Source organism: Schistocerca piceifrons, chromosome 3 (assembly GCF_021461385.2).
Source record: "Schistocerca piceifrons isolate TAMUIC-IGC-003096 chromosome 3, iqSchPice1.1, whole genome shotgun sequence".
Classification (NCBI taxonomy): Eukaryota; Metazoa; Arthropoda; class Insecta; order Orthoptera; family Acrididae; genus Schistocerca; species Schistocerca piceifrons.
In genome coordinates, this window is record NC_060140.1 from 484,438,938 (window position 1) to 484,462,118 (window position 23,181).

General features: G+C 38.9%; 1 protein-coding gene across 3 annotated transcripts in view; it reads left to right on the forward strand.

The window, feature by feature from the left end:
- The window catches only part of LOC124788426 (phospholipid-transporting ATPase VA), a 344,887-nt gene that overhangs the window by 286,084 nt on the left and 35,622 nt on the right, over positions 1 to 23,181 (forward strand). For all 3 annotated transcript variants that reach the window (XM_047255695.1, XM_047255693.1, XM_047255696.1), the window contains 2 exons: positions 4,799 to 4,954; positions 14,122 to 14,343. In XM_047255695.1, the coding sequence (XP_047111651.1) occupies positions 4,799 to 4,954; positions 14,122 to 14,343 (378 nt within the window). The remainder of the gene's footprint in view (positions 1 to 4,798; positions 4,955 to 14,121; positions 14,344 to 23,181) is intronic.

Genomic DNA, 23,181 nt, shown 5'->3' on the forward strand with positions numbered 1-23,181 from the left:
AATACAGTAATGGACTCAAACATCCCAGAGCAAACAAACAAAGAACAACACGCATCAATTAAACAATCAGAGCAAAACGAAATCTTAAGGCAGCCACCAGAACAAGCACAAATAGAACACAAAGTGACACACATGTTAGATATAGAAGAAAAATTTCAGCTGACATATATAGAATACAAAGACACAAATACAGACAGTAGACCATTCTTGCATAGACCGCCAAATAACCCACAAGTCGAAACAACAATAAAAACTATCAACACAATCATACACAACAAAATAAATGAAAACACAACTATGGAAGAGTTACAGCTACTGGTTTATATAGGAGCACTCACTACACTAAATATACACACTAGGCAGAGATCAGAACCAACCAACACACAGAAGAAACCCACAAAACCAGCATGGCAACACAGGCTACAGATCAGAATAGAAGGGCTGAGGAAAGACATCGGACAGCTAACACAATTTATAAGAAATGAAATGTCAGAAAAAAAAACGAAAAAAGTTAGGTAAAATCTCACAACAAGAAGCGATAGAGCAATTAGGTGAAAAGAAGCAGAAATTACAAGCGTTGGCCAAATGACTTGGAAGATACAAAAAAAGTGAAAATAGAAGGAAACAAAACCAAACATTCAACACAAACCAAAAGAAATTTTACCAGACAATAGATAACACGCACATTAAAATAGACAATCCACCAAACATAACAGACATGGAACACTTCTGGAGCAACATATGGTCAAACCCGGTACAACATAACAGGCATGCACGGTGGATACAAGCAGAAACAGACACATACAAGATGATACCACAAATGCCTGAAGTGATAATTTTGCAACATGAAGTCACCCAAGCAATTAATTCTACTCACAATTGGAAAGCCCCTGGAAAAGATAAAGTAACAAATTTCTGGCTAAAGAAATTCACCTCAACACATTCACATCTAACTAAATTATTTAACAGTTACATTGCAGACCCATACACATTCCCTGATACACTTACACATGGAATAACTTATCTGAAACCTAAAGATCAAGCAGACACAGCAAACCCAGCTAAATATCGCCCCATAACATGCCTACCAACAATATACAAAATATATTAACTTCAGTCATTACACAGAAATTAATGACACATACAACACAGAACAAAATTATAAATGAAGAACAAAAAGGCTGTTGCAAAGGAGCACGAGGATGTAAAGAGCAACTGGTAATAGATGCAGAGGCGACATATCAAGCTAAAACTAAACAAAGGTCGCTGCACTACGCATACATTGATTACCAAAAAGCTTTTGATAGTGTACCCCACTCATGGTTACTACAGATATTGGAAATATACAAAGTAGATCCTAAATTGATATAGTTCCTAAACATAGTAATGAAAAATTGGAAAACCACACTTAATATCCAAACACATTCAAATAATATCACATCACAGCCAATACAGATTAAGTGTGGAATATACCAATGAGACTCATTAAGTCCTTTCTGGTTCTGCCTTGCTCTGAACCCACTATCCAACATGCTAAATAATACAAATTATGGATACAATATTACTGGAACATACCCACACAAAATCACACATTTGCTATACATGGATGATCTAAAACTACTGGCAGCAACAAATCAACAACTCAACCAATTACTAAAGATAACAGAAATATTCAGCAATGATATAAATATGGCTTTTGGAACAGACAAATGTAAGAAAAATAGCATTGTCAAGGGAAAACATACTAAACAAGAAGATTACATATTGGATAACCACAACTACTGCATAGAAGCGATGGAAAAAACAGATGCCTATAAATACCTAGGATACAGACAAAAAATAGGAATAGATAATACAAATATTAAAGAAGAACTAAAAGAAAAATATAGACAAAGACTAACAAAAATACTGAAAACAGAATTGACAGCAAGAAACAAGACAAAAGCTATAAATACTTACACTATACCAATACTGACCTACTCATTTGGAGTAGTGAAATGGAGTAACACAGACCTAGAAGCATTCATTACACTTACACGATCACAATGCCACAAATATAGAATACATCACATACATTCAACAACAGAAAGATTCACATTAAGCAGAAAGGAAGGAGGAAGGGGATTTATCGATATAAAAAACCTACATTACGGACAGGTAGACAATTTAAGAAAATTCTTTCTAGAACAAGCAGAAACTAGCAAAATACACAAAGCAATCACTCATATAAATACATCAGCTACACCACTGCAATTTCATAACCACTTCTACAACCCTTTAGATCACATAACATCAACAGATACGAAGAAAGTAAATTGGAAAAAGAAAACACTACATGGCAAGCACCCATATCATCTAACACAGCCACACATCGATCAAGATGCATCCAACACGTGGCTAAGAAACGGCAATATATACAGTGAGATGGAAGGATTCATGATTGCAATACAGGATCAAACAATAAACACCAGATATTACAGCAAGCATATTATTAAAGATCCCAATACCACAACAGATAAATGCAGACTTTGCAAACAACAAATAGAAACAGTAGATCACATCACAAGCGGATGTACAATACTAGCAAATACAGAATACCCCAGAAGACATGACAATGTAGCAAAAATAATACATCAAAAGCTTACCTTACAACATAAACTTATAAAACAAAACGTTCCCACATACAAGTATGCACCACAAAGTGTACTGGAGAAGGATGAATTCAAATTATACTGGAACAGAACCATTATAACAGATAAAACAACACCACATAACAAACCTGACATCATACTTACCAATAAAAAGAAGAAATTAACACAACTAATCGAAATATCCATAACCAATACAACAAATATACAAAAGAAAATAGGAGAAAAACCTGAAAAATACGTCCAACTGGCTGAGGAAGTCAAGGACATGTGGCATCAGGATAAAGTTATTATACCAATTATACTATCAACTACAGGAGTCATACCACACAATATCCACCAGTACATCAATGCAATACAGCTACATCCAAACCTATATATACAACTACAGAAATCTGTAATTATTGATACATGTTCAGTTACCCGAAAGTTCCTAAATGCAATATAACACATACCATACAGTTAAAAGGAAGTGACGCTTGATCAAGGTCCGCGTCACTTTCCGTTTTTAACCAGACTTAATGTCTGAGAAAATAAAGAAATAATAATAATAAGAAGAAGAAGATGACTTATTATCTGACTTTGGAAAAAATAGTCATCAGCAAGTTATGTGATCTGCCACCTGAAAAATAGGTGATGAAAACAAAAAAATTTACTATGCTCTCATGAGGTAGAAATTAATGTATGGAGGAGGCAGCAATCAGCAGTAAATATGGATGTGGCAGAGGAAGCATTACCTGCAGTTTCCACCATCTCATTGATTGGAAGTGTGAGTGAAATTGAAGCTTGAGAAGTTTTCTTTCTTGAAAACGATAATTTGGATTAATTTTAACCTGAAAATAAAAATAAACATGTGATACATTAAATGTATGTTTCAATGTTCTTACCACAATTGAATTATGTTTTCATAATCATTCAACCAAAGCTTCACAAACTGCAGGAACTATTTGAAATATGGCTAGCTTTGAAATGTGGAATAAATATGCGTGGCTTTAATAGGAATCTCCTGTTGCCAAAAAATGGAGAGCAAGTCTTTGCTTCACAGGAATTGCTTTTCTGAAATGTGTGTCTTTCTTTCAAACAACTGGCCCTGTGATATTCATTAGAACTTCAAAATAGGATGGCAGCATCCTAGTGAAGTTACAAAAACCAGAACCGTGTTCCAAATCCAACTCACACAGCATCTCATTCCCACCATGTCTTCTGTAGTATGTTTTTTGTCCATTGACAATGATTGTGTCATTTTCTCCACATACCTATTTCGTCAAGTATTGTTAATGCCACACCACATATTAATTCTTCCCCTTCACCTGTCATAGTGTAGCTCTTGATGCTAATACTCAATGTGAAATATTTGCTGCCAGTTCAGCAATGCTAATACATTTGTAGAAAAGTTTGTTGCAAGTGTAATCGGGAACACAAACAATGAATAATGTTGCCAACATGTTGCAAGCAGTATTGAAAACAGAACCATCTTTTTAAACTCATATTAAATGTGGTTCATAGGTCATATAGTGTTTTGCATTTGTAATGTTTCATACTTTATTTTACCATCCCTGTCACTTGTAGCTAAAACTAGACACCAAATTTGTTTTCATTTCTATCGTAAAATACTCCTTCCTGCATATAGTATATCTAACCTGATCTTCGGTGTATCTTACATATCTCTTAAGGTCCTGCTTCTTTTCTTTTATATTATTTCCCTGACCAAAGAAAAAGAGAAAGAAATCATTTTGAAAGATATATTTGGATTTGAAAGTAAAGTGTCTCACAAGACCTGTCATCAATGAGCTTATAATTTCTTGTCAAATGATTAATTTTTGATATTTTGTCATTTACATTTTTATCAGTGGACTTAGAGTTGCGATTAATGTAGATATAATTCCAGATATTAGATATCGAAATAATATTCCTTAAAAATATTTCTGTTTTGATTTGTTGTTTTGAATGCTGTACTATGAAAACATTTTGCGTTTGCTTGTAAGAATTTTTCATATTCATCATAAAGTTCTGTTTGTACTAAATGCTATAGATTTTTTGAATTATATTGAGCTTTACTCCATGTTTTCTTTAAGGTAGCGGTTCTCTTGATGACAAATGAAAGTGCAGAAAATATGCTCAAGGCATTAACATTGCATTTTGCCTTTCAGGACAAGGTGCACTGGACTTCGAAATCTTGAAGATTCTGCCATTTGATTCAGCACGGAAATGTATGTCAGTTGTTTTGAAACATCCTGTTAGCCATCAGAAGATCCTTTTTTGCAAAGGAGCAGATTCTACAATACTGCCAAATTTGGCTCCTACAGGTATACAAGGACATCTCTCTCTCTCTCTCTCTCTCTCTCTCTCTCTCTCTCTCTCTCTCTCTCTCTCTCTCTGTGTGTGTGTGTGTGTGTGTGTGTGTGTGTGTGTGTGTGTGTGTGTGTGTAGCAATGTTTCAACAATTACCAAGTGGGCTACTGAAGCCCAGCCATCCTGATTTAGGTTTTCCCTAAATTGCTTAAGGCAAATCCCAGGATGGTTCCTTTGAAAGGGCATGGCCGCTTTCCTTCTCTATCCTTGACTAATCTGAGTTTCTGCTCTGTCACTAATGACTTTGTTTTTGATGGTACATTAAACATTAATCTCCTCCTCCTGTTTCAGCAGTTAGATAAATGTTTTTGATGGTACATTAAACATTAATCTCCTCCTCCTGTTTCAGCAGTTAGATAAATGACTACCTATTTTTGATCAGAGTGCCATCATATCTGCAGAGAGATTGTCCATATATGTCTTTCCTGAAACATTCGAATGAAAGGGCAACTCGAGTACACAGAATGTATTACCTGCGTACAGAGTCCTCCATTAACTCCACATAAGCTATGGACACCCTACATGAGAATTTGAAACAGCAGTACATATCAAGATAGAAGAGGAAGTCTATTATGGTATTCAGGGGATTGTTAAATTCTGGTGCCATGCCCAGAGTAGGTAACACATAGTGTTTCGTATTTCCCAGCAAAATGATAAAATTTCTCACAGTATAGTTAGTAGAAGCAATCAAAGTAGAGGTCCCCTTAGAAGGCAAAGTGGCTCCCACAATTAAGGTGTTTTTAGAGAGTGATGAATTATTTGAGCAATAGGGAATGATTTATTATCCATACAAAAGGCACATGGATTTCTATTGCTGACAACTGTAGAAATCTCAGTAAGGACTGATTTGCTTCTTGTTGAGAACTGCAGTTTCATTAGTAAGGATAAAGGATTGGAAAGATTTGTAACTAAACTTAGCTATTTGAATGTGAAATCTTGCTATGAACTCTGCAGTCGGAGAGAGAGACCAATTATCTCTATCACACAGGTGGAAATTCATAAGATCCTCTGTGCACATTAACATGATGAACCAAATAGTCAGGCTACAAGTGCAGAACAAGAGAAAGTGAGGTATGACAGTAAACAGTTACTGCAAAATAGGGAGAATTGTGATAAAACAGCGAAGGTTTTGACACTGAGAGACTGACAAAGAGAGCATAAAGAGTTGTTGTGTGCTTTTCCCCTTCTCAAATTTGCAATACTTTGATCTCAAAGTGTGGCTGGAAATGGTATAAGACTGCATCATTGAGTGTGTTTCCTAGGTATACACTGAGTCAGATGGTGCAGTGGTTAGCACACTAGACCCGCATTCGGGAGGACGATGGTTCAATCCCCCATCCTGCCATCCTGATTTAGGTTTTCCTTGATTTCCCTAAATTGCTCCAGGCAAATGCCAGGGTGGTTCCTTTCAAAGGGCACGGCTGACTTCTTTCCCCGTCCTTCCCTAATCCCATGAGACTGATGACCTCGCTGTTTGGTCTCTTCTCCCATTCGGTCAAATCCTAGGTATATGTTTACTTGCAGTTTGACTTGCGAACCCCTAAAGGGCTGCATTTTGCATTTTTTGCTGTAACTTGGTAGTGTAGTGGAGAGGTCATGTGGAAATTTCAGAATTTCTAGTAGGTCTGATATCACAGTGAGTTGCTGCTTCTTTTTTTGGAAAATGTGCTTAATGTCTTGTGTATACTGAGGTGACAGAAGTCATGGGATACCTTGTAATATTAAGTTGGACCTCCTTTTGCATAGGACAGGAACTCGATGTGGTATGGCCTCAACAAGTCATTGGAAAGCCCCTACACAAATATTGAGCCATGCTTCCTCTATAGCAGTCCATAATTTCTAAAGTGTTGCCAGTGCAGGATTTTGTGCATGAACTGACTTCCCTCTTATGTCCCATAAATGATCAGTGGGATTCATGTTGGGTTACCTGGATGGCCAAAACATTCACTTGAATTTTCCAGAATGTTCTTCAGACCAATTGCAAACAACTGTGGCCCGATGACAGGGTGCTCTGTCATCCATAAAAACTCCATAGTTGTTTGGGAACATGTAATTGATGAATGGCTGCAAATGGTCTCCATGTAGCTGAACATAACCATTTCCAATCGAAGATCAGTTCAGTTGGCACAGAGGACCCAGTTGATTCAATGTAAATACAATCGATGTTATTATGGGGCCACAACCACCTTGCACCCTTTTTGACAATTTGGGTCCATGGTTTCTTGGGGTCTCTGCCACACTGAAGCTCTACCATCGTCTCTTACCAACTGAAATCGGGACTCGTATGGTGAGGCTACAGTTTTCCAGTTGTCCAACCACTTTGGCCACAAGCCCAGTAGAGGCGCTGCAGACAATGTTGTGCTGTTAGCAAAGGCACTCGTATGGGTTGTCTGCTGTGCAGTTGGCGTAGCTGGTTGAATAGTTACTGTGTTTCACTGAGTGAGTGCCACTCCTGCCAATTTTAAACCAAATGTTGAGATACCATCTTTCTCGTCAATATATACTTTGTGCCTAGGAATAAAGTGAGGTAGGGCAGTGGTAAGAAACAGGACACACATTCATAAGAATGGTGATTCAGATCCCTTTCTGATCATCCTGAGTTATGGTTCCCCTAAATCAGGACCTTTTAGCTTACCTGGACCATATTGGAAGAAGACTGGTATTTCTGGGTAGCACATTACGTACATAACACTAACAATAACCACTGAGCGAAGGAAAAAAGAGGGGTGGACAGACAGTTGTAAGTATATAGTTTACACATTACATAATTTATTAGTTTCTGATTATCCACTCTACAAGATTTTATTAATAATTTTATATAGAGTACAGTGGAACCTCGCAGAGTGAGCATAATTTGTTCCAGAATCTTACTCGTAGTACAAAACAGTCATTAAGTGAAACAATTTATCCCATATAACTGAAAGTAAAATATGATAATGCATTCCATGCGGAAAAAGTACTGAAAGTTTTATCTTATTCATGCCATTTATTCAAAGAAAATTATACATACAGTATTGTGTACTTCATTATTCACGATACGTAACAAATCTTTTTTACTAGGAAGCTATCTATAGTCATTTGTTTCCGCCGACACTTCGACATTTAGTGAAAATGCAACATTATTGTCAAATAATTTTTATTGTGCATAGCCACTGCTTTATTGGGGTGATGATTTTCAGTGTGTGATGCAACCGATTCCCATGCTTTCAGCATTTATCTTATTATGCCAGAAGATTGCTGCTTTGCTGATTCCTCCTCCTCTTCCTTCTCTGAAGACTCCTCCCCACTACTTCCTGCTGTGAAACACACTGCAACTCCATAAGCTCTTCGGTGGCCATTTCTGGCTATGATCTTCCACAAGATCATAGATATCATCATTATCCGCTTCTAGCCCCGTTCTCCTGGCCAAAGACGCAATCTCATTGATTTCAGGCACTGAACCAAATGCCTCAGAGTCACATTTGGCAATGTACTCTGTCCAAAGCTTCATCCAAGTGAGAGTTCTGTTGGTAACCCCTTCCCAAGCGTTTTTGATCATCTTGATGCAGGCAGTGATATTAAAGTGATATTTCCAAAACACTCTGTGAGCCAGATTGGTAGCTTCAGTCAACTCAAAGAAATGCCCAAAGAGTGCTTTAGTATAGAGCTTCTTAAAGTTATAAATAACATGCTATTCCATAGGTTGGAGTAACAGAGTGGTATTGGGAGGCAGAAATTGGATCTTGAGGAACTGAAATTCTTCAGAGAGGTCATCTTGTAGGCCTGGAGAATGGGCTGGAGCATTGTCCATAACAAGCAAGACATGACGTGACAGATTCATTTCGAGCAAATATTTTTTCCTGAAGGACCAAACACTTCATTGATCCAATCACAAAAAAAAAAAATGTTTCATTGTGTTTAACAGGCCCATGTGGACTTCATGCTTCCTGAAGGCTCATGGTGTTTCTGAATAGTAGACAAGCAGCAGCTCAATTTTCAAATCATCGCTTGCGTTAGTACATAATAGCAATGTGAGATGGTCTTTCATTGGCTTCTGACCAGGCAGTACATTCTCATCTGCTATTATAAAGGTACACTTTGGAATTTTTCTCCCGACTAGACCTGCCTCCTCACAGAGAAAAATGTGTTGCGGCAGATAACCCTCGGAATCTACGAGCTTCTTGAAGTTGCTGATGAAGTTCTCTGCTGCCTTTGTGTTGGTTCTGGCTGTTTCACCATGCCTCGCAATGCTGTGGATGCTGGTTCTTGTCTTAAACTTTTCAAACCACCCACTGCTTCCCTTAAAAACATGACTTCGGCTACTGATGATCCTGGGGTCTTCTTAATAAGGTGGGCAAAAATCATTCTAACCTTCTCACAAGTGATGTTCCTATTAATAGTGTCACCTTGCAGTTGCTTTTCATTTATCTATATAAGCAACAACCTTCCAACATCGTCCAGAATACGAAACTGTTGTTTAGACACACTTGTCACTCCCTTTGAAGCATCTATCACCTTAATCCTGTCCTTTTTCTTGAAGACAGTGAAAACAGTTGATGTAGACTGATTGTATGTGTGTGCTAAATTGGCAACATTCACACCTTGTTCACGTTTTTCGATGATTTTACATTTCATTTCTAAGGTCATTTTGTTTCTCTTACTGTCATCTTTGTGCAGCTTTATCTTTGGGGACATTTCTATGAAGCTTAGTAAAATTTGCACAAAGAAACACTGTATGAATACAAGTTTAGACAAATGAGTGATCACAAGCTGCACTAAGATGGTAGAAGAAAGAGTTCTAAACCCAGACTGCAGTACTCACTAGACATTGTTCGTATGCTGCTGCCGACAATGAAACGTGTTCATATTGTTGAATGTTTCCCCTGCCATGCGTGAATGGCTGGTGACATCACACAAAATTGTTGTCACTCATTGTCCAAAACATCACTCGTTAAGCAAGTATTTTTTTTTACAATTTGTTTTCCTCGTTATGTGAACTGAACGTTATGGGAAGTGGTCTTTAAGTGAGGTTCCACTGTAATTACAAATTATAGAATTAATGTGATGTTTGACTTTGAATTTGAGAAACTAATATATCAGTATTAGGTTTGATTGAAGTGGTTGCAATTCTCAGGATGTTCTCAAGGCATTGATCTGAGATTTTGGTTCTATTTCTGCTATTTGTGTACTTTACCCTTGAAAATAACTTTTGCAGTGTATGTGCTTCCAGGCAAAAATAACATATATAGTGCATGACTGTGCAGCAACAGATATTAGTCCCTGGACAGGTATGATTTGTGAAAGTTGAATAAGGATACATGAGCAGTTTTTTTAGATGGATGTCAGGCAGCAGCTCCATGCATTCCACCTGAAAATTTTCTGGCAATGTATCTGTATTGTTTGTAAAAGGTGTCACACAAATACAAAAATTTTGATCATTGTTTTCGAAATTCTTGAAATCCATTTTCAAATTCAAAGCATGGCTGAGTAGTTCATCCCTTCCTTAGGATTATGTTTGCCAAATGTATTGAAATGAGACAAATTGTTTGCATTTACTTGTGCTTGCCATAATTCCACTTTCATTTCAAATGCGTTTATTGTTTCAAACATCGAACTGATAAGTAGGTTTCTGCATAGAAGATGTCTATTTAAGTCACGTAAATGAACAGTCAGATCTATCAAAAATGTTTAATCTATTACCAAGTTGGCATAGTCAGTTTTTGGCACAGATTTTGCTTTTGATGTCGTGAACGAATAGATTGCAATAATACACTAGAAAATCTTTATAACATTTGACCTTGACTGAACAACCTTACTTCTGATGTAACTCTTCAGGCTTTCCCGGCGATCTAATGACATCTTGGGTTGTTGGGTGTTCTGCCGGATATCAGCGTTGTAATTGCACGATATTTCGGTCACATGGCTCGTAACCTTCATCAGGTGCGACCTGAGACTGCTCCTCGAGTGGACCTGGTCCAGTATTTATGCCTGTGGCCTTCCCCCTCCACCAACGGCTGCAGGTGCTTCCTCTGTGGTCCGTGCCCATTCCCTGCGACCTGCTGGAGCATTGCTGCTCCATTTTTCGTCCGCTGCGGTTATAGGTGTTCCCTCTGCGGTCCGCACCCACCAAACCCACTCCTGGGGTTTCATCTACGGTCTGGGGTACCAAGCGTTCCCCCTGCGGTCTGCGCCCACTCACCATGACCTGTTGGAGCATTGCCGCTCCGTTTTTCATCCGCTGCAGCTTTGGATGTTCCCCCTGCGGTCCGCGCCCACCAGTCCCACTTCTGGGTGTTCCATCTTCGGTCTGGTGTGCCTGGCAGTCCGTCAGGGGCTCGTTTTCCATCTCCATGTCTCTGGTTCTTCTGTTTGTGTAGTGTTGCAGCTGGCCCCATTGCTCCTTTAACAATTCCAGAGCCTGTGGTATAGTGGCTGGTTGGAGTGCCCTCTCAGTTTGTCTGTCCGTGTATCCATTCTTGGAGAAAACTGTTTTGAGACGTTCTATCTCTATAGGTAGATTCTCTTGGTCTGACAGGGCCCGTGCTCTGTGGACCTTACTTCTGTAAAATATACGATATTACCACACTCAGCATCCTAACTTGTGAGGAATTCCTGGAACTGGTAATGATTCAGTCTTCTGGCTCTTATAAAATTTACAGTCTTAACTATGATTTTCATAATATGATCCATTTTTTTTAAGCTTTTCAGCATAAATTTTCTTGGTGTATCACGCAATGGTATTTCATGAAATGACTCTCTGACACTTCGTGGATCGTTATCTATTAATTTTACAAGCTTTTCTTTTTTAGATGCCATCGCTGACACACCATCTGTAACTATGCCAGATAGATTGACGACAGACAAAGAAAACTGCTTTTTTTTTTTTTTTTCACTGCTTCATATAACTCTCTTGATAATGATGTCCTGTCTTTAAATGGTACCAATAAAACCATTCCTTCAGTAATATAATATTCATCATTAACGCCCCTAATAAATATGGAAAATTTGACCAAATCACTAGTATCAGTATTTTTATGTATTGCCAATGAATAAAATCTAAAACTACAACTTTTCCAATCCTTTTCAATAGATTTCTTAAGTTCATCAGTTCTCCAGGCGATAGTTTGATAAGACAAACTGATTTTTAGACACCTCCTTCATTGCCATGGCAAATTGTATCTGCTGCACTTTCTAAGCATTCTTTAATAAATTCACCATCAGAAGTCTGACATGTACCAATGAGAGGCAGGGGCCAAGTTGTTGTTGCCAGGGTGTTGAGTACATCCATATTGTCAGTAACTCTCTCTTCTGTTGGTGGGGTGTGAAAGGAATGGACATGATGACTGCTGTAGGGTTATGAAGGCCGAGAAATAGAGACCCTATTTTATGTCAGAATTTAAAATATCATACACTAACTGAAAAATTTTAGACATGCATTGGAAGTTTTGGACAATATCAAGAGCTGTCCAAATACCAGAAAAGTATATCAACAAGGCAAATATTTGAGCCAGGGGAAAAGCTAATATTATCAACCTTTTTGGAGCTCTGTTTATAAAGTAACTCATGGAAATTTTAATTTGTTCTTTACAAAGTTGTGACTAGTCTGAGGTCTTGACCTAGCCTTCAACAACAAATCTTCAAATATTCATAAATTGTCAGTCTGATTTGGAACGTGCCAGCCCAGAATTACCAATGCTTATTTTCAAAGTGTGGCAACAGTGCTCAACTGAAAAAAGATGTGTGAAAGCCAGTGAGGGAAGATTAATGGAACTGCCAGTAGCTGGCTTTTATCATAATGAGGCAGTGTGCACAAAAAGACAAATGAATCAGGGGAGTTTTGGTGGATGGTGGGACACATTGGACAGTGAATGTGAGTGCGATGGTGTTGTACTACAAACTTTTTAAAATTTAATTGATTGAAGGGGTCTTGTTGTGAAAGACAGTATTTTTAATTATTGTGCTTTGGTCACAAGTGGAGAGGTGCAGGTGTATAAACTTTTCAAAAATCACTGAAGACAGTGAGTAACAGAGAATGGTGGGCAGATATTACGTTGAATGTGAACATGATAATGTGTGAACTTCTGCAAGTTCTTTGACATGTAAACACATGCAGCAATTAGACTTCTGCAAGTGCAAACAACTTTCAGAAGTAGTATCTGCAAATTAGTGAAAATAGTTTATTGCATCCAGCTTCAAGTACTTGCCAATATTCCAGTTGCTGGAACTTTTCTCCAGGCGCACACAATGGTTAGAAGGATTCCGTATATTGTGTGTCTTTTACGACTAACAAGAGACAAAGTGTGGGATATGTTTCAACTTGACATGGGATTTGGACCTCTGTCCCTTTACATAGAACCATTTTGTGAAACACTGTGTCATGCTGCATGAAGACGTCAGTAACTGCCTGCTGCATATCCTCGTCTGACAGGAACTTTCAACTTTTCAATGCCTTTTGTAAGGGAGCAAAAGCATGATAATCATATGGGGAGGGATGAGGACTACAGGATGGGTGCTAGAGTGCCTCGCATTTCAGTTGGTGTAACTTCTGCATTACAACATTTGCAGTATGAGGATGTGTGTTACCATAAAGCAGCAGCACCCTTTGGCACACCATTCCACAATGGCGGTTTTCGACAGACATGCTTTGCCGTACACATTCTTCATTCTCTGATGGATGTCTGATGGTGTTTGTCCTTTGATAGCCAAGAAAAGAATAACAGCATTTTGTTGCTGTTCGGACGCATTTGGCAATAACGTCGCCACAGTTCATGTTTATGCATTTGCCACAAGCATGTTGGCAAGACATGAATGCCACACTCTTCCATTGCCATCATGTCGCTGCTTATATACCTGCATTGGAGTAATGCTACATTGCGTATACATTGCAATAACACCCTAAAATAGAAACTTTTTGATTGGCCTATGTAGATTTGAATCAAAATGCTCACAAGCTTATTTTTGTCCTGTAACAGATTCATAGCACGTTGAAAGAAGCCGTAAGTAAATTGTGAAACTCAAGCTTGCACAGCCTGTACTCATAAGTATTATGTAATGTTGAAATGTTTTCTTCATATTTGCCAAATTTTTAACAAGAATTTAAAACACTAGTTAAATTTGAAATATATGTTCATGATCGTTTCAGATGATGTGGTTATGCAGCAGCATATATTTCGTACTCAGCAGCATCTGAACTCTTACGCCAGACAAGGTCTAAGAGTGCTGGTGATGGCAAGACGAACTTTAACTGATGCTGAATTCCTTGAATGGCAAAGAAGTCATGTGGAAGCAGAACTTGCTGTGGAGGGCCGAGAACGTAAATTACGAGAATCTTTCAGTCGTCTGGAATCTAATCTCACCTTGCTAGGTAAGTTAAAACAAACAAGGAAAAAAAAATATTTCAGAGGTGACTAGGACATTCATCAAAACCACAAAGTAACACAAAGCTACACGTTATATGAAGATTGCCTTTTAAGTTTTTGAAGAGATTTAACAGGGATCAATAACCTTAAGAAAGGAGTGCTTACAATTGGCTTGTGGAATTTAGTCATGGTTGTGCTTCAGTAGGAGAAGAATTTTTGTGAAATTCGACTAAAAATTGTTATGTTCCAAAAATGTTGATGATGTGCACAACACAATTGAAGACAATCGGCAAGTAACTTACAGTGAAATACGGACAACATTAGGCATAATAAAAACAGCAGTATATTAGATTTTGTATGAAAATTTGAATGTGGAAGGTCTGTTGCCAGTGAATTCTGCAGACTTTGACCAGAGCTCAAAACCAGGCTCATGTCAAGTGGTACAAGGAAACGCTCAAAAAATTAATTAACAGAATGCAAAATCTTTTCACAGTGTTGTTACAGGAGAGAAAACTTGAATAAATTTATTATAATCAGAAACTAAGCAGCTATCAATTGTATGGCTGTTCAAAGATGAACTGAAACCAACAGAATTGGTTCATTTATAAAACTCTTTCAAAAAAGAAATGGTTGTGCATTTCTTTATTTCTTTGGTTACATTGGACATTGCTTTAGAGACCCAAAGGATAGTTTATGCTGAATGGTGTAAAACAAATTGTTTGTCACATGTTATCAACAAAATTGGCAAAAACAACTAAATACCAGGCATCAGTCATCATGACAATGCCAGCTGTTACACAGCAAGTCAAACAACTGATCACTTACAGAAAATAAAATCAAATTACTGTCTCATTATTGTATTCATCTGATTCAATGACCAGTAACTTCTTTTAGTTACTTTATGTCAAACAAAAGACACTTATATCACACTTTCCATCACTGCTGAATTCTCCCAAAACCATGAATTTAAGGTAAGGTACCAACATCAAAGTGAAAAAAATATTTCCAGAATTGAAAGAATGTAGGGAGACTACCATCATGAAGGCTGCCTGCAATCACAGCCAAAACATTGGAATTTTTATCATATATGATGCAGTCATCAGATAGGTTATATAATGGTAAGACAGAGATTTAGGAACCAGGTTTTAAATTGTACGACATTTCCTGGGGCAGATGTGGATTCTGACCACAATCTATTGGCTATGAACTGCAGATTGAAACTGAAGAAACTGCAAAAAGGTGGGAATTTAAGGAGATGGGACCTGGATAAACCGAAAGAATCAGAGGTTGTAGAGAGTTTCAGGGAGAGCATAAGGGAACAGTTGACAGGAATGGGGGAAAGAAATACAGTAGAAGAAGAATGGGTAGCTCTGAGGGATGAAGTAGTGAAGGCAGCAGACGATCAAGTAGGTAAAAAGACGAGGGCTAATAGAAATCCTTGGGTAACTGAAGAAATATTGAATTTAATTGATGAAAGGAGAAAATATAAAAATGTAGTAAATGAAGCAGGCAAAAAGGAATACAAACGTCTCAAAAATGATATCGACAGGAAGTGCAAAATGGCTAAGCAGGGATGGCTAGAGGACAAATGTAAGGATGTAGAGGCTTGTCTCACTAGGGGTAAGATGGATACTGCCTACAGGAAAATTAAAGAGACCTTTGGAGATAAGAGAACCACTTGCATGAATATCAAGAGCTCAGATGGCAACCCAGTTCTAAGCAAAGAAGGGAAGGCAGAAAGGTGGAAGGAGTATATAGAGGGTTTATACAAGGGCAGTGTACTTGAGGACAATATTATGGAAATGGAAGAGGATGTAGATGAAGACGAAATGGGAGATAAGATACTGTGTGAAGAGTTTGATAGAGCACTGAAAGACCTGAGTCGAAACAAGGCTCCGGGAGTAGACAACATTCCATTAGAACTACTGATGGCCTCGGGAGAGCCAGTCCTGACAAAACTCTACCATCTGGTGAGCATGATGTATGAGACAGGTGAAATACCCTCAGACTTCAAGAAGAATATAATAATTCCAATTCCAAAGAAAGCAGGTGTTGACAGATGTGAAAATTACCGAACTATCAGTTTAATAAGTCACAGCTGCAAAATACTAACGCGAATTCTTTACAGATGAATGGAAAAACTGGTAGAAGCCGACCTCGGGGAAGATCAGTTGGGATTCCGTAGAAATGTTGGAACACATGAGGCAATACTGACCTTACGACTTACCTTAGAAGAAAGATTAAGAAAAGGCAATCTTACGTTTCTAGCATTTGTAGACTTAGAGAAAGCTTTTGACAATGTTAACTGGAATACTCTCTTTTAAATTCTGAAGGTGGCAGGGGTAAAATACAGGGAGCGAAAGGCTATTTACAGTTTGTACAGAAACCAGATGGCAGTTATGAGAGTCGAGGGACATGAAAGGGAAGCAGTAGTTGGGAAGGGAGTAAGACAGGGTTGTAGCCTCTCCCCGATGTTGTTCAATCTGTATATTGAGCAAGCAGTAAAGGAAACAAAAGAAAAATTTGGAGTAGGTATTAAAATTCATGGAGAAGAAATAAAAACGTTGAGGTTCGCCGATGACATTGTAATTCTGTCAGAGACAGCAAAGGATTTGGAAGAGCAGTTGAACGGAATAGACAGTGTCTTGAAAGGAGGATATAAGATGAACATCAACAAAAGCAAAACGTGGATAATGGAATGTAGTCAAATTAAGTCGGGTGATGCTGAGGGAATTAGATTAGGAAATGATACACTTAAAGTAGTAAAGGAGTTTTGCTATTTAGGGAGTAAAATAACCGATCATGGTCGAAGCAGAGAGGATATAAAATGTAGACTGGCAATGGCAAGGAAAGCGTTTCTCAAGAAGAGAAATTTGTTAACACCGAGTATGGATTTAAGTGTCAGGAAGTCGTTTCTGAAAGTATTTGTATGGAGTGTAGCCATGTATGGAAGTGAAACATGGACGATAACTAGTTTGGACAAGAAGAGAATAGAAGCTTTCGAAATGTGGTGCCACAGAAGAATGCTGAAGATAAGGTGGGTAGATCACATAACTAATGAGGAGGTATTGAGTAGGATGGGGGAGAAGAGGAGTTTGTGGCACAACTTGACTAGAAGAAGGGATCGGTTGGTAGGACATGTTTTGAGGCATTGAGGGATCACAAATTTAGCATTGGAGGGCAGCGTGGAGGGTAAAAATTGTAGAGGGAGACCAAGAGATGAATACACTAAGCAGATTCAGAAGGATGTAGGTTGCAGTAGGTACTGGGAGATGAAGAAGCTTGCACAGGATAGAGTAGCATGGAGAGCTGCATCAAACCAGTCTCAGGACTGAAGACCACAACAACAACAACAACATGATGCAGTCGCTCACTCAGAAGAATTTTATTGGGAAATAAAAGCTAGAATTGGTTTGAATGCATGGAAAAGCTTATAAAGTTTATTGGTGAATATTTTGAGAAACAGTAAAACAATTCATTCCAGAAAAATAATTTTTAAATGCATTGTTTTGTGAAAGTTTAAAAGATGGCCATCAGATTATGTCGATGCAAAAGAACTGAGACTACTTGGATTACTAATCACTTACCTGTAATGAAAAATTAGTGCTTAACTATTTGTTGACCTTTTACTGTGTTCATATGCTGTGACATAATTCATTGATCTACTCACTGGCTGTGTATGAAAACTTTACTGTGTATGTGTCTCTGAGCTCTGCCAGAAAATATCATAAAACCAGAGGAACAAGTCTGTAGTAGCACAGAATACTTGTGTATTCACCTAGTGATAGTTGTCTTGAAAGTAGAACCAGTTTATGTCCACGTGTGGCTGCATTCATTCCTTTCACTAATCAAAACATTTCCACATTTTTTTATGGAGATGTGGAAGAGCTTCATACTTTTTATTTTTCTTTCCAATGGAGCATAAGAACGTGTGTAGTAAACTGCTCATCCAGTCCACTGAGTCACAAGTCTCTTATGAAACTTGTCACACTTTATAGGTACATTTGCATGGTAGTACTTAATGACAACCAGTTTCTTAGCATCATGAGAGCTCAAATTCTTTCTTTGTGTAGGTTGTGTAGTAGGTGTGGATGTGGGTAGGGGTAGCTTTCCCTCCCTCCTCGAAGCTGATGGTGATCTCTGTAGTGAATAAAACTGCACAAAGTTGTGAGGACAGTCCAGCATGTTGATTTTTTTTTTTTTTTTTTTTTTTTTTTTTTTTTTTTTTTTTTTTTTTTTTTAGACTCCAAGGCTTCAGTAAGAAGCTGTTGAAGGTGATCAGGATTTTCCAATTTCTTTTCATTCATGATTATTTGAAATAGCCAGTCAAGAAAAAGTTTATTGACATCAGGATATATTAGCTGGTGTGTTAGGAGACAGGTCCTCTCTTTCTGATCCATTTACAAAGATAAGTATTGTAGAGATGATTCAAAATGATTGGCGTAATGTGTGATGGAGCCCTTTCATGGTGAAACTGCTAACTGTTATGATTTAGCTGTAACGTGTGTTCCAGCAGCAATGAGAATGATTTGTGGATAAACTGAAAGTAGCAAATTCCAATTAAATGGCCATAAAGGAATGGAGACCATCAAGGTAATCACCCATGACAGTGTAAGAACATGAGTAGCCAGTGATGCATGCATTGTTTACTCCATGCAAGTGCAGCGACCGTTAGATTTAAGTTTTTACTCTTTGACTGTTAGTTCAGTTAGTTTTCTTTTCCAAATTTGAAAAATACAGCATTTTATGCAAAGCTGTATGTGGGTTTAATTTGTTGCTTACATAATTGGTGACCCAGGGAAAAATAAGAAAAGGTTTTGCAACTTAATATTGTGCAGCAGTTTTGCCAAAGATGGAAGAAGCAAACAAAATTCTGCAGGCAACAAATGATTAGATACAACGGCTAAAGCAAAAGGTTGGGCTTTTGGAGCTTGCAACACTGAAGAAAGATAGCAAAACAGAATCCATGAATTTGCAAACTCCGATAGTAGCAGCCACACCATGAGCATACTTACATGTTGAAGATTTTTCACGCATGAATGCACCGTTATCAACCGCGCCGCAGTTGCAATTAAGAGCACCTCCATTCACGCCTCCGCAAACAGACATATGGTTTGCGATAATGGAGAATATCTTCTAGCAACAATGCATAACCAAAGACTGCGAAAAATTCACTCTCGCAACTAGCAACCTGGATCAGAGGGCAACAGCAATAGTCTCTGATATGATCATACATCTACTGCTCCAACAGTCATACACCACACTTAAAAAGGTGTTGATCGCTCACTGCACGAAATTACCTGATTAGCGTCTTTCCCAGGTGATGTATCAGGAGAAACACGGGGACAGAAGTCAATCTGAATTTCTGAGACATTTACACACTACAGTTCACACAAGCATGATATCCAAAGCATGATATCCAATGAATTGTTACTGCACGTCTGGCGAAGCAGCTTCCTCATCAAGTTCAACTGACACTGATTGCGTATGAAGGACAGTCTCTTGACAAGCAACTGCAAATAGCTGACAAAGCTTTTGCTACTCTACAGTCAACACCCGTAGTGTCCGTAGCAACATCATCTGCCACCTCTGCAATGGAAGCTAATAATGACTCATCGGAATGGTTAGAAGAATCGAAGTTAAGCTGTGCAGCCACATGTTACAGACAAAAACCAGGCATCACTGAGGGAATCAGGAAACGGCAAGATGCAATAGAAAATATGGCTACTGGGCTACATAACTTGGAGCTCCAGACGTCCACCAAGTCCACCAGTAACAAGAAGAGGTCACACTCCAAACTCAATCAAGCTCACGCCGACAATTTTTGCTGGTATCACAGAAGATTCAGGCCACAAACTACGAGAGGCACAAAACCTTGTGGACACCCAAATGACGAGGGCAGCATGCCTTGGGCACCACGGGTTGCGGAACTCACGTATGTGCCATATACGAATGAGGAACCAGTTGACAGTTGCAGGTAGCAACATGCACAGTCAAGGTAAGGCACTTGAAGACTTCCCATGTGCTGTACCTTTATGTCACTCTGCATCATCCTGGGAGTGTAAGCTAACATCACACAGATTACAAGTGGTTGATTGACTCGCAGGCCTCAACTTCCTGATGGACACTGGCTCGGAAGTGAGTACCTTGCTGGCCTCGAGCTTTGTTAACAAGGACACACGGGAGCCTTTGATATTGATTGCTGTTGGTGTGGTCTTCAGTCCTGAGACTAGTTTGATGCAGCTCTCCGTGCTACTCTATCCTGTGCAAGCGTCTTCATCTCCCTGTACCTACCGCAACCTACATCCTTCTGAATCTGCTTAATGTATTCATCTCTTGGTCTCCCTCTACGTTTTTTAAAAAAAACTGATAGCAGTCAGTTAATACCCCCCATGAACCATGGACCTTGCCGTTGGTGGGGAGGCTTGCGTGCCTCAGCGATACATATAGCCGTACCGTAGGTGCAACCACAACGGAGGGGTATCTGTTGAGAGGCCAGACAAACATGTGGTTCCTGAAGAGGGGCAGCAGCCTTTTCAGTAGTTGCAAGGGCAACAGTCTGGATGATTGACTGATCTGGCCTTGTAACAATAACCAAAACGGCCTTGCTGTGCTGGTACTGCGAACGGCTGAAAGCAAGGGGAAACTACAGCCGTAATTTTTCCCGAGGGCATGCAGCTTTACTGTATGATTACATGATGATGGCGTCCTCTTGGGTAAAATATTCAGGAGGTAAAATAGTCCCCCATTCGGATCTCCGGGCGGGGACTACTCAAGAGGATGTCGTTATCAGGAGAAAGAAAACTGGCGTTCTACGGATCGGAGCGTGGAATGTCAGATCCCTTAATCGGGCAGGTAGGTTAGAAAATTTAAAAAGGGAAATGGATAGGTTGAAGTTAGATATAGTGGGAATTAGTGAAGTTCGGTGGCAGGAGGAACAAGACTTCTGGTCAGGTGACTACAGGGTTATAAACACAAAATCAAATAGGGGTAATGCAGGAGTAGGTTTAATAATGAATAGGAAAATAGGAATGCGGGTAAGCTACTACAAACAGCATAGTGAACGCATTATTGTGGCCAAGATAGATACGAAGCCCACACCTACTACAGTAGTACATGTTTATATGCCAACTAGCTCTGCAGATGACGAAGAAATTGAAGAAATGTATGATGAAATAAAAGAAATTATTCAGATTGTGAAGGGAGACGAAAATTTAATAGTCACGGGTGACTGGAATTCGAGTGTAGGAAAAAGGAGAGAAGGAAACATAGTAGGTGAATATGGATTGGGGGACAGAAATGAAAGAGGAAGCCGCCTGGTAGAATTTTGCACAGAGCACAGCATAATCATAGCTAACACTTGGTTTAAGAATCATGAAAGAAGGTTGTATACATGGAAGAACCCTGGAGATACTAAAAGGTATCGGATCGATTATATAATGGTAAGACAGAGATTTAGGAACCAGGTTTTAAATTGTAAGACATTTCCAGGGGCAGATGTGGACTCTGACCACAATCTATTGGTTATGACCTGTAGATTAAAACTGAAGAAACTGCAAAAAGGTGGGAATTTAAGGAGATGGGACCTGGATAAACTGAAAGAACCAGAGATTGTACAGAGATTCAGGGAGAGCATAAGGGAGCAATTGACAGGAATGGGGGAAATAAATACAGTAGAAGAAGAATGGGTAGCTTTGAGGGATGAAGTAGTGAAGGCAGCAGAGGATCAAGTAGGTAAAAAGACGAGGGCTAGTAGAAATCCTTGGGTAACAGAAGAAATATTGAATTTAATTGATGAAAGGAGAAAATATAAAAATGCAGTAAGTGAAACAGGCAAAAAGGAATACAAACGTCTCAAAAATGAGATCGACAGGAAGTGAAAAATGGCTAAGCAGGGATGGCTAGAGGACAAATGTAAGGATGTAGAGGCCTATCTCACTAGGGGTAAGATAGATACCGCCTACAGGAAAATTAAAGAGACCTTTGGAGATAAGAGAACGACTTGTATGAATATCAAGAGCTCAGATGGAAACCCAGTTCTAAGCAAAGAAGGGAAAGCAGAAAGGTGGAAGGAGTATATAGAGGGTCAGTACAAGGGCGATGTACTTGAGGACAATATTATGGAAATGGAAGAGGATGTAGATGAAGATGAAATGGGAGATATGATACTGCGTGAAGAGTTTGACAGAGCACTGAAAGACCTGAGTCGAAACAAGGCCCCCGGAGTAGACAATATTCCATTGGAACTACTGACGGCCGTGGGAGAGCCAGTCCTGACAAAACTCTACCATCTGGTGAGCAAGATGTATGAAACAGGCGAAATACCCTCAGACTTCAAGAAGAATATAATAATTCCAATCCCAAAGAAAGCAGGTGTTGACAGATGTGAAAATTACCGAACTATCAGCTTAATAAGTCACAGCTGCAAAATACTAACACGAATTCTTTACAGACGAATGGAAAAACTAGTAGAAGCCAACCTCGGGGAAGATCAGTTTGGATTCCGTAGAAACACTGGAACACGTGAGGCAATACTGACCTTACGACTTATCTTAGAAGAAAGATTAAGGAAAGCAAACCTAAATTTCTAGCATTTGTAGACTTAGAGAAAGCTTTTGACAATGTTGACTGGAATACTCTCTTTTAAATTCTGAAGGTGGCAGGGGTAAAATACAGGGAGCGAAAGGCTATTTACAATTTGTACAGAAACCAGATGGCAGTTATAAGAGTCGAGGGACACGAAAGGGAAGCAGTGGTTGGGAAGGGAGTAAGACAGGGTTGTAGCCTCTCCCCGATGTTGTTCAATCTGTATATTGAGCAAGCAGTAAAGGAAACAAAAGAAA